Source organism: Hemitrygon akajei, chromosome 24 (assembly GCF_048418815.1).
Source record: "Hemitrygon akajei chromosome 24, sHemAka1.3, whole genome shotgun sequence".
Classification (NCBI taxonomy): domain Eukaryota; kingdom Metazoa; phylum Chordata; class Chondrichthyes; order Myliobatiformes; family Dasyatidae; genus Hemitrygon; species Hemitrygon akajei.
Genome location: NC_133147.1, coordinates 40,460,466 through 40,471,541, shown reverse-complemented (window position 1 = coordinate 40,471,541; position 11,076 = coordinate 40,460,466). Strand labels below are relative to the sequence as shown.

The 11,076-nt window shown below is 45.7% G+C and overlaps 1 protein-coding gene across 1 annotated transcript; it reads left to right on the top strand.

Annotated features, from left to right (window-relative positions):
* The first annotated feature begins 2,202 nt into the window (after positions 1-2,202).
* Positions 2,203-5,898, top strand: LOC140716026 (uncharacterized). The gene is made up of 2 exons (XM_073028686.1): positions 2,203-2,273; positions 3,335-5,898. Exon 2 carries the CDS (start codon positions 4,103-4,105, stop codon positions 4,958-4,960), a length of 858 nt encoding a protein of 285 aa, XP_072884787.1. The 5' UTR covers positions 2,203-2,273; positions 3,335-4,102; the 3' UTR covers positions 4,961-5,898.
* The last annotated feature ends 5,178 nt before the right edge of the window (positions 5,899-11,076 follow it).

The following is an 11,076-nucleotide window of genomic DNA, read 5'->3' as shown; positions in this document are numbered from 1 at the left end:
GGATATAAAGAGAACACTCCAGAGAACTTACCAAGATCATGCTGAGCATCCTAGAAAGAAGAAAAAGGAAAAGGAAAAGAAACCACAGTCAGAACCACTTCCTGCGGTTTCCTGAAAGGAAAATCCTGCCTGACAAACCTACTGCAATTCTTTGAGGAAGTTACAAGCTGGGTAGACAAAGGAGATGCAGTAGACATGGTGTACTTGGATTTTCAGAAGGCCTTTGACGAGGTGGTGCACATGAGGCTGCTTAGCAAGATAAGAGCCCATGGAATTACAGGGAAGTTACTAGCGTGGTGGAGCATTGGCTGGTCAGCAGAAAACAGAGAGTGGGAATAAAGGGATTCTATTCTGGCTGGCTGCTGGTTACCAGTGGAGTTCCACAGGGGTCGGTGTTGGGACTGCTGCTTTTTACGGTGTATGTCAATGATTTGGACTGTGGTATTAATGGATTTGTGGCTAAATTTGCCAATGATACAAAGATAGGTGGAGGAGCGGGTAGTGTTGAAGAAACAGAGAGCCTGCAGAGAGACTCAGATGGTTTAGGGGAATGGGTAAAGAAGTGGCAAATGAAATATATTGTTGGAAAGTATATGGTCATGCACTTTGGTTTGGTGGAAGAAATAAACAGGCAGACTATTATTTAGAGGGGGAGAGAATTCAAAATGCAGAGATGCAAAGGGACTTGGGAGTCCTTGTGCAGGATACCCGAAAGGTTAACCTCCAGGTTGAGTCGGTTGTGAAGAAGGCGAATGCAACGTTGGCATTCATTTCTAGAGGTATAGAATATAAGAGCAGGGATGAGATGTTGAGGCTCTGAGGCACTCGTGAGACCACACTTGGAGTATTGTGTGCAGTTTTGGGCTCCTTATTTTAGAAAGGATATACTGACATTGGAGAGGGTTCAGAGAAGATTCACGAGAATGATTCCAGGGATGAAAGGGTTACCATATGAGGAACATCTGGCAGCTCTTGGGCTCTATTCTCTGGAGTTCAGGAGAATGAGGGGGGATCTCATAGAAACATTCCAAATGTTAAAAGGCCTGAACAGACTAGATATGGCAAAGTTATTTCCCATGGTAGGGGAGTCTAGGACAAGAGGACATGACTTCAGGACTGACGGACATCCTTTTAGAACTGAGATGTGGAGAAATTACTTTAATCAGAGGATGGTAGATCTGTGGAATTTGTGGCTGTGGAGGCCAAGTCATTTAAGGCAGAGATAGATAGGTTCTTGATCAGCCAGGGCATCAAAGGGTGCGGGGTGAAAGCAGGGGAGTGGGGATGACTGGATGAAGACCCTACTTGGAGTACTGTGCTCAGTTCTGGTCACCTCACTACACGAAGGATGTGGATACTATAGAGAGAGTGCAGAGGAGATTTACAACGATGTTGCCTGGATTGGGGAGCATGCCTTATGATCATAGGTTGAATGAGCTTGGCCTTTTCTCCTTGAAGCAACTGAGAATGAGAGGTGACCCGATAGAGGTGTATAAGATGATGAGAGGCATTGATCATGTGGATAGCCAGAGGCTTTTTCCCCAGGGCTGAAGTGGCTATCAGGAGGAAGCGTACAAGACATTGGTGTGATTACCTGGTGCACAGTTCTGGTCTCAGAGCTATGGGAAGGATGTCGCTCAGCTGGAAATTACAGAAATGTTACCAGGGATGGAGAGACTAAGTTATACAGAAAGACTGGAGAGGTTAATTCGATTTTCCCTGGAGCAGAGGAGGTTGAGGTGTGACCTTGCAGATGCAGCCTGACTTGCAGAATTCCTCCAGCACTTTGTGTGTTTTCTTCAATATTGCCTTGGAATGTAGGAGGCTGAGGGGTGGTCTTGGAGAAAATCACTAGGTGTATAGATGAGGTGGATGGACGCCCAGGGTAGAGGATACTTGTGGAGATTTTGGGCTGTGGTTAGACTGTTTATTCTTCTGCCTGACCCCTCCAGCACTTTGCGTTGGTGTTGCTCTGTACTGCCAGCACCTGTAGAATCCCCTGTGTTTTATTTCTGCATTTGTGAGGAGGCTGGACATTTGACACAATGCCTGCTGCTAGTGAGTATATTGTTTGTGAGAGCTTGCTGCATTAAAGTAGCAGCTGAGTTTTCTACACAAACATATTGACTGTTTTGGCGGCGAGGTTCAGCTTTAGCCAGTGATCACATGCGCATGCGCACGGGGAGGGGGTAGCAGGCCGGCCCGAACAGCGCGCATGCGCCCAGTGGACGAAAAGGCTGGCGGATCGGGCGCAGGTCGGAGCGGGGTTTCAGGTGGGTTCTCTGTCAGCACCGGCGTTCGCACCCTGACTCAGGGAGAGTCGCTGAGAGCTGCGGGCACACTGTGGCCCCGCACCCCGGGACGTCCCCGTCTCTCTCAGCCCCACAATCCGTCCCCGGGCCCCGGGGAGCCTTCCACCTTCCCGAAGGTGCGGGCGCCATTGTGCCGCGCATGCGCACCGCTGGGACAGCGGCGCACAGACGGATCTCTCGTTCGTGGGGCTTCTGGGTAAAGGGGCGGCCATTGGTGACATTGCCAGTGATTTCCCACCAGTCTGTAAGGTGTGTTTGGGAGGGGTAATGGGAGCAGATGGATCTCCCAGATACTGTTATGCTCCAGCTATGTAAATCCAAAGAGTGGAAACTTGGAACCAAAATATAGTTCCAAGTTAATCTCGGACGAAGGCGCTACCTTCCAGTCACTGAAAATGTCCGTTAGTGTTGCAAGGAAAGAAAGAACAAAATCTTTCCATTAGCTTTAGTTCTTGAGAAAAATCACCTTTGTTCTGCCTCCTCATGTCCTGGACCTTTCTCCCGTGTTTTGTACCATTCTCTCTGGGTACTGAATCACATCAAGCACCTTTGTCCCCAGTAACAAGTGACTGGATCTTTCACATCTCAAAGGTGCCACCCTCTAATGAGAAAGACTACTACCCTCCTCTTCATATCATTGGCATTGCCATCGATGAGTTCACCATCGTCAGTAACCTGATGGGGTGTCAGGGGGTAAAGTAATGAGAAAGTTTCCAGGATCGTTGTCATGCTGTGGGACATGACCAGAAATTACAATAATACTAATGGAGAGAAACAAACTGAGCATATGCACAGATTGAATACAGACAGAAAAGGTCTATTCTGATACAGACTGTGAGAGAATTTGATGGTCGGCCTGGGTGCTTGTTCCATGCCTAGTTAGAAGATGCGGAGTTGTTCTGCCGACTTGGGTTGAACCCCGCTGTAACAGTGTGATGTCAGAGCTCACCATAGCGACTACAGTTATGTCATTTGAAATCCTGACCTTCACCCGTTGATGTCTTTTGTAAATCTTTTGACAGGTTAAGAACGGCAAAGAATTTCTGTCTGGGAATATCAAACAACAACATACCAGACTTGTTGCCTCTGTCCAGATACTTAAGGCGTGACCAGATATTTCCTTTGTAACACCAACATACCCGTTCTGCATCCTTAGAGATGAAGGAGTATCTCATCCCAGCTGGAAATGTGCTTCGTGTCTGAAATTATTTTTTCTGTTGTAACTTAGTGAAATCAACTGGAACCCGAATGCTGAGAACACACCAGCATTTGCCCTCTAGAGATCAGGTCTGCAACTGCATTGATTGTGTGAAAGGATTCGCTACATCTGACTTGATGAACTGCCAGATAATGGCAATAGCATTCTCTTTCTCTCAGTGTGGGAAGGGATTCACTCACTCAGATGATCCACAGACACACCAGTGAGTTCACTGTTGGGAGAGGCCATTCTATATCTTCAGCAAGCTCACACCATAGTGAGATGGTTCACCTGTCTGCGGGAAGTGATTCATTCTGTCATCCAAGCTGAAGAGACATCAGAAAGTTCACACCAGTAAGAGGCCGTTCACCTGCTCTGTATGTGGGAAGAGATTCACTCACTCAGCCCTCCCACAGACACACCAGTGAGTTCACGAGGAAGAGTTCATTTGTTGCGTGTGTGGGAGGAGATTCACTCAGATATCTGACAGCAAATTCACGCTGGTGAGAGATCGTTCACCTGCTCAGAAGGTGGGAAGGGATTAATTCACTCGTCCCAACTACAGACACACCAGTCAGTTCACACTGGGGAGATGCCGTTCACCTGTTCAGACTGTGGGAAGGGATTCTCTCGGTCCTACCAAATGAAGGTCCATCAGCGAGTTCACACTGGGGAGAGGCCATTCATCTGTTCTGTGTGTGGGAAGGGATTCACTCAGTCATCCCACCTACAAACTCACCAGCGAGTCCACACTGGGGAGAGGCCATTCACCTGCTCAGATTGTGGGAAGGGATTCACTCACTCGTCCCACCTACAGACACACCAGTCAGTTCACACTGGGGAGAGGCCGTTCACCTGCTCAGACTGTGGGAAGGGATTCATTCGGTCATCTGACCTATTGGCACACCAGTCAGTTCACAATGGGGAGAGACCGTTCACCTGCTCAGCTTGTTGGAAGGCATTCACTTCATCATCTCAACTGAAGGTACATCAGCGGGTTCACACTGGGGAGAGACCGTTCGTCTGCTCAGACTGTGGGAGGGGATTTACTCGGTCATCTCAACTGAAGATACATCAGCAAGTTCACACTGGTGAGAGGCCATTTACCTGTTCTGTGTGTGGGAAGGGGTTCACTCAGTCATCTAGCCTACAGACACATCAGTCAGTTCACACTGGGGAGAGGCCTTTCACCTGCTCAGACTGTGGAAAGAGATTTCCTCGGTCATCGCAACTGAAGCTGCATCAGCGAGTTCACGCTGGGGAGTGGCCGTTCACCTGCTCAGACTGTGGGAAGGGATTCACTCAGTCGTCTCACCTACTGGCACACCAGCGAATTCACACAGGAGAGAGGCCATTCATCTGTTCTGCCTGTGGGAAGAGATTCACTCAGTCATCTCAACTGAAGGTACATCAGCGTGTTCACATGGGGGAGAGACCGTTCACCTGCTAAGTCTATGGGAAGAGATTCACTCAGTCATCTCAGCTGAAGGTACATCAGCGTGTTCACAGGGGGGAGAGGCCGTTCACCTGTTCTGCCTGTGGGAAGAGATTCACTCAGTCCATCGGCGAGTTCACACGTGTCCTGTGTGATCGGCCATCCCACCTGCTGACAAATCACCAAGCTCACACAGGGGAGGCAGTTTAAATAACTCTTGTTGAATTTTTGACCGTCACATTTGGTAAATCCAGTTGTAAGTTCAAGAGTGGCTATTGGTGTCGGTTTCTGCAGTTATTGCTGTTCGTCGCAGCTGAAGCACCCGGGTCACTGGGTATGGGAGGGGATTGTTCTGATGATGTTAGCCATTAATTTGACTGGAGTTAAATCAGTTCTGCTTTAAACCTTGTGCCTCAGGTCCTCACTGACTCTGCAGCACCCTCAATGTACAGCAGAGAAGCCGTTCAGCCTGTCTGGTCTCCGCCACGTTTTTGTCCTGTCTGCTCCCATCACCCGGTAGTGGTGTTTTCTCCTGTGTTCTCTCAGCTTGTCCTTAAATCCATCCCTGCTGCTCACCTCCAGCTGCCCCAGATGTTCTGGATTTGGGTCCTTGCTGCCTGCTTGAGGTACAACTTCCTGATGGCAGCACGTTTGGGTTGCCCTGAGATTGCTACCGTCAGGGATCGGCGCCTGGTTGATGGGCTGTGTGTTTGTCTACGGTGTCTGTATGATGAGGAGGGAATCAGATCCAGGGGAGCGTGGCAGTATCAAGATCGGAATGCTTCTCAGTGAAACCTGTTCCACACCGAAGTCCTGGCTGATCCTGCGCCTCATCCATTGCTCCTCCCTCCCACCCCTGTTTCTGTCTCTCTTGTCCTACTCTCAGGTTGGTTACAATCTTCCCCCTCTCTCCGTCTCTAAGTCGTCTCCTTCCCGCCCCCATCCTGTCTCTGCCACGTCCAGTTCTCCTGTTGGTGTTACAACTTCCCCTTACCCATCCCATCCCATCCCATATCCTCCCGCTGTTACAACTTTCCGTCCATGCGTCACCCCCTTCCCTCCTACCTACACACATCCCGTCTCTGACTTGTCCTCTTCTGCCGTCAGTGTCACCTCTTTCCCCCCCTCCATTGCTGTGACCCTCCCTTCTCTCCTACTCACCTGAAGAAGTGTTCTAAAGGAAGGATGATGCAACCAATATAAAAGCAAAACAAAAGTGCATATTCCACGGTTGCATCATCCTACCTTTAGAACGCTTCTTCGGGATGTATCTCTCCTGCGTCTTTTAAATTGCTCCCAGAAACTCCAGCCATTGCTGCTCTGCTGTCATCCCTGTTAATGGGCTCTTCCAATCAACTTTGGTCAGATCTCTCATGCCTCTGTAATTTCCTTTATTACACTACAATAAAGAAGGCATTGGTGATGCAATGTTGCATTTGTTTTAATGGGAATAGAATATAAAAGCAAGGAGTTAATGCTGAGGTTTTATAAGACACTAGGCAGGCTGCACTTGGAGTATCGTCAACAGTTTCCAGCCCCATATCTCAGAAAGGGTGTATTGTCATTAGAGAGAGTCAGAGGAGGTTCACAAGGATAATTCCAGGAATGAGGAGTGTTTGGCAGCTTTGGGCCTATACTCACTGGAATTTAGAAGAATGCGGGGGAATCTCATTGAAACCTACCGAATATTGAAAGGACTAGATAGGGTGGATGTGGAGAGGATGTTTCTGATAGTATCCAGAACTAGAGGGCACAGCCTCAAAATTGAGGGGTGATCTTTTAGAGCATAGGTAAAGAGGGATTTTTTTTAGCCAGAGAGCAGTGAATCTGTGGAATGCTCTGCCACAGACTGCAGTGGAGGCCAAGTCTGTGGGTATATTTAAGGCAGAAATTGATAGTTTCCTGATTGATCAGGACATCAAAGGATATGGTGAGAAGGCAGGTGTATGGGGTTGAGTGGGATCTGGGATCGGCCATGATGAAATGGCAGAGCAGACTCGATGGGCTGAATGGCCTAATTCTGCTCCTATGTTTAATGGTCATATACCCAACAACTATGGATTGCTGGGGAAAAAATGAAACAAAACTACTAAATAGTACTTCATTATAATGATCGATGGAGAAATGAGTGGTGGCGAAGGTGGAGGCTTAGGCAACAAATGGTGGAGAAAGCGGAGACAGAGGTGGAGGTGTGGTTGAACATCCCCGCGAGTCCAGTTGTCTGATGGATTTAAGTGCCGGGCCAGACTGAAAGGGTCAGGTTGTCAGGACCATAGCTGAGGGACGGGTCAGCTCAGCCAGGTTTGCTCAGTCCTGTTTGCCGCTCTGCTCCGGCTGCAGTGATGACTGGCTTTGTGGCTTCCATAAAATTTCAGTTCTAAAATTAGTTCTTACTTCTATTGTTTGCACTTTTTTCTCACTTTTTGTGCATTGGGTATTTAACGATCTTTTTTATGGGTTCTTTTGAGCTTTCTTTGTTTTTTGGCTGCCTGTGAGGAGATGAATCTCAAGGTTGTATACTGTATACATACTTTGATAATAAATGTCCTTTGATCTTTGAACATTTAAACTTCGAGTACTGATTTTAGCTTCTCCCTCTCAAGTTGCAGGTGAGTTCTATCATATTATGATCACTGGCTCCTAAGGGTTCCTCTACCTTAAGCTCCCTAATCAAATCCAGGTTCATTAGGCATACCCAATCCAGAACAGCTGATCCCCATAGTCTCAACCACAAGTTGCCTAAAAAGCTATTTTGAAGGCATTCTACAAATTCTCTCTGCTGGGATCCAGCACCCACCTGATTTTCCCAATCTACCCACATATGCCCCATGATTATTGTAATAGTGCCTTTTTGACATTATGTTTTTAACTCTTACTGTAATTTGTATCCTGCATCCTGGCTACTGGTTAGTGGCCTGTATATAACTTCCACTGGGGTCTTTTTATACTTGTAGGTTTCTCTTTCTATGAAGTTTCATATTTCACCATCAGAGCTACACAGCTCCCTCTGCCTACCTGCCTGTCCTTTTGATACAATGTGTATCCTTAGATGTTAAGCTCCCAACTATAATCTTCTTTTAGCCACGACTCAGTGATGACGGAGGGGGCTTGATCAATCAAATGCCCTAATTCTGCTCCCATGTCTAATAGTCATGAATTTTCTTCTCTGGCACCTCCCTCCCTTTGGAGGAGAAATCAATGGATCTGAATTTTAGAAACATTGTTTCTATTTAGCACTGCTGGTTGATATTGAATTTCTAGTCATTAAACTCATTTATTCATTAAACATTGGCACAGCTAGTAGAGCCTCAGGTCCTCTCTGTACGTTCTCCCTGTCACAACGTGGGGTTCCTCTGGCTGCTCTTGTTTCCTCCCTCATCCCAAAGATGCCAAATTTGCCACTATAAATTGCCTCTAGTGTGCAGGTAACTGGAGAAGTTTATGAGAATAATAATTAGCACTTTGTAAAAGCACATTTATGGACCTATAGATTGTTTATAAAGTTCTTCAGTTGCGGTATGGGAATGGCATGACAAGAAATGGGTTCTGGGTCAGAGAAACCTGGTTTACAAGTTAATAACTCATCAGGGGTGATTGATAAGTTTGTGGCCTAAGGTAGAAGGAGATGAGTTATTAACTTCAAACTTTCTGCATAGTCGTTCAAAGAGTTGAACTGTATTTGCATGTAATGAGAACTGTATAACTCATCTCCTTCTCTTTCCACAAACTTATCAATCACCCCTGCTGTGGACACTTTCTGGAGGTCCAAGATCCATATGCTCAATGACCATTAGACTAAGTGTGTAAATGTAGGAGGGGACTATGTTGAAAAATAAATGTACTAGGTTTTCTAAAATTGACTCCTTGTACCTTAGGCCATGAACTTATCAATCACCCCTCGTAAGACCAAAAATAAAATGGTAGAATTGATGATTACTTGAAATTGCTGCAATCAGAATTGAGCCAAGTTAGCATAGCAATTAATGCGACAATATTATAGTTTGGGGGCTCGGAGTTCATCTGTAAGGAGTTTGTACATTCTCCACATGATCGCATGTGTTTCCTGCTACAGTGCTAAGATGTACTGGTTAGTAGGTTAATTGGTCATTGTAAAGCTAGTGTGAAATAGGTGGATTGCTGGGCAGTGTTGGGCTGAAAGAGGCTATTCCACATCGTATCTCTAAATAAGTAGATACATAGACTGGACACTGTAACAGGCCTAGTTCGAAGATGAAGAGCTTTACTGCAATCGGACTGGATAGACAAGGTCAGATTGGGAGCAATGGAGAATTAAAGTAGAAGGTAACTAGAACCTTGGGTCACATTTACATCTGGAGGTGAATGAGGATGCTGTGAATGTTTTGGTAATAGATCAGTTGAGGTCAGAGAAGAGGGCAACAAAGTTAGAGGCAAAAGCAATTTTTTTTTTGTGAAGAAATGGTTGTGCCAGTGATTGAAATGACAGGAATTGTGAGACCACAGATGCTGGTGAAAGGGGCCAGTATATGAGCATTGAGAAAGTGGTGTATAAGTGAGGGAGATTTAGAGTGAATAGGAAGCAAGTTCACTGAAGAAAAGCGCATCGAGGTTGATGTGCAGATCAAAACACAAATAGAACGTCTAGATCTGGTGGGAGGAAAGATGTATCTCATAAAATATTAGGGAGGGCTAGGGAGTGTGAAGAGAGCAGTATCATAAAGGTTTTAAAGAAGGGGCAGAGATTTGTGGTTTTGTGGCAGAGGTACAGTGCAATACATAAAATATACTGAAATTTTATACATATAAATAACTGTACCATATAGCTTACAGTATAATAAGGGACTATTTTTAGAAACACGTCGTTGAATGTGCTGTTAGGCGCGTATTGATCTGTACGTGTGTGCTAAGAGTTTGGTTTCTACCGGTAAAGAACCATGAAACTTGGCTCCTGTCTCCAGCATTTTTATTAATAGCGTTGTCGTGTAGCCAGGCCGCATACACAACAATAAGTAAAAGAAAAATAGTGAGATAGTGTTCATGGGATCATTACCCATTCAGAGCCGTACCATCTGGTATGGGGGTGCTACTGTGCAGGATCAGAGTAAGCTGCAGAGAATTGTAAAACTAGTCAGCTCCATCATGAGCACTAGCCTTCATAGTATCCAGGATACCTTCAAGGTGCAGTGCCTCAGAAAGGTGGCATCCATTATTAAGGACCCCATCCCCCAGAACATGCCCTCTTCTCATTGCTACCATGAGGAAGGAGGTATAGAAGCATGAAGGCACACACTCAATGATTCAGGAACAGCTTCTTCCCCTCTGCTGTCTGATTTCTGGATGGATATTGAACCAATGAACACCAGCTCACTTCTTTTTGTTTTCTGTTTTTGCACTCATTATTTAATTTAACTAGTTTATATATATATATTCCTACTGTAATTTACATGTTTTTTCTATTGTGTATAGCGTTGTACTACTGCAAAGTTAACTTATTTCACAATAAGCTGGTGATATTAAACCTGATTCTGAAAAGTGGAGTTTTCAGGTTTTAGTCAATCACATTTAGGTACACATATTTAACTAGTTAAACAAACAGTCTATTATCACAAGTCTAATTGAAATTTTGACTATTTATTCAATGCAGGTTTATTTTGCAGGCATGATCTTTCTGTGGTGTTAATGCTGGGAGGATGTGAACATTTATTGCCTGCAGAGTGGGTTCATCCCAAACTGCCAAACCTTTCCTAAATAGATCATCGTGTTCACCTGTAATTTGTTCCCTTAGTTTACCAGCTCAGTTCACTTCCACATCCATCTGGAGTTATAGCAGTTAACCACTTAGTGCTTATGGCTACATTCCTCTAATACAGTCGGCCCTCCGTATCCGCGGATCGAAAATATTTTTTTAAATTCCAGAAAGTTCCAAAAAGCAGAACTTGAATTTGCCACGCGCCAAGCACTACGCTGAATCCACGCAAATGACGTGATGTGTAGGCATACCCTGCTGTAGTCTCCCGCCATTTCACAGATCCTCTGTCTCTCTCCAGTACTCGGTTTGAGCATTGTTCGCCTCGCCTCTCGTTCATTCATTACTTGCATTGTGAGCGAGAGGAAGGAGCTTAAGGTTAGTGAGGGATGGCTGGCTAGCTATG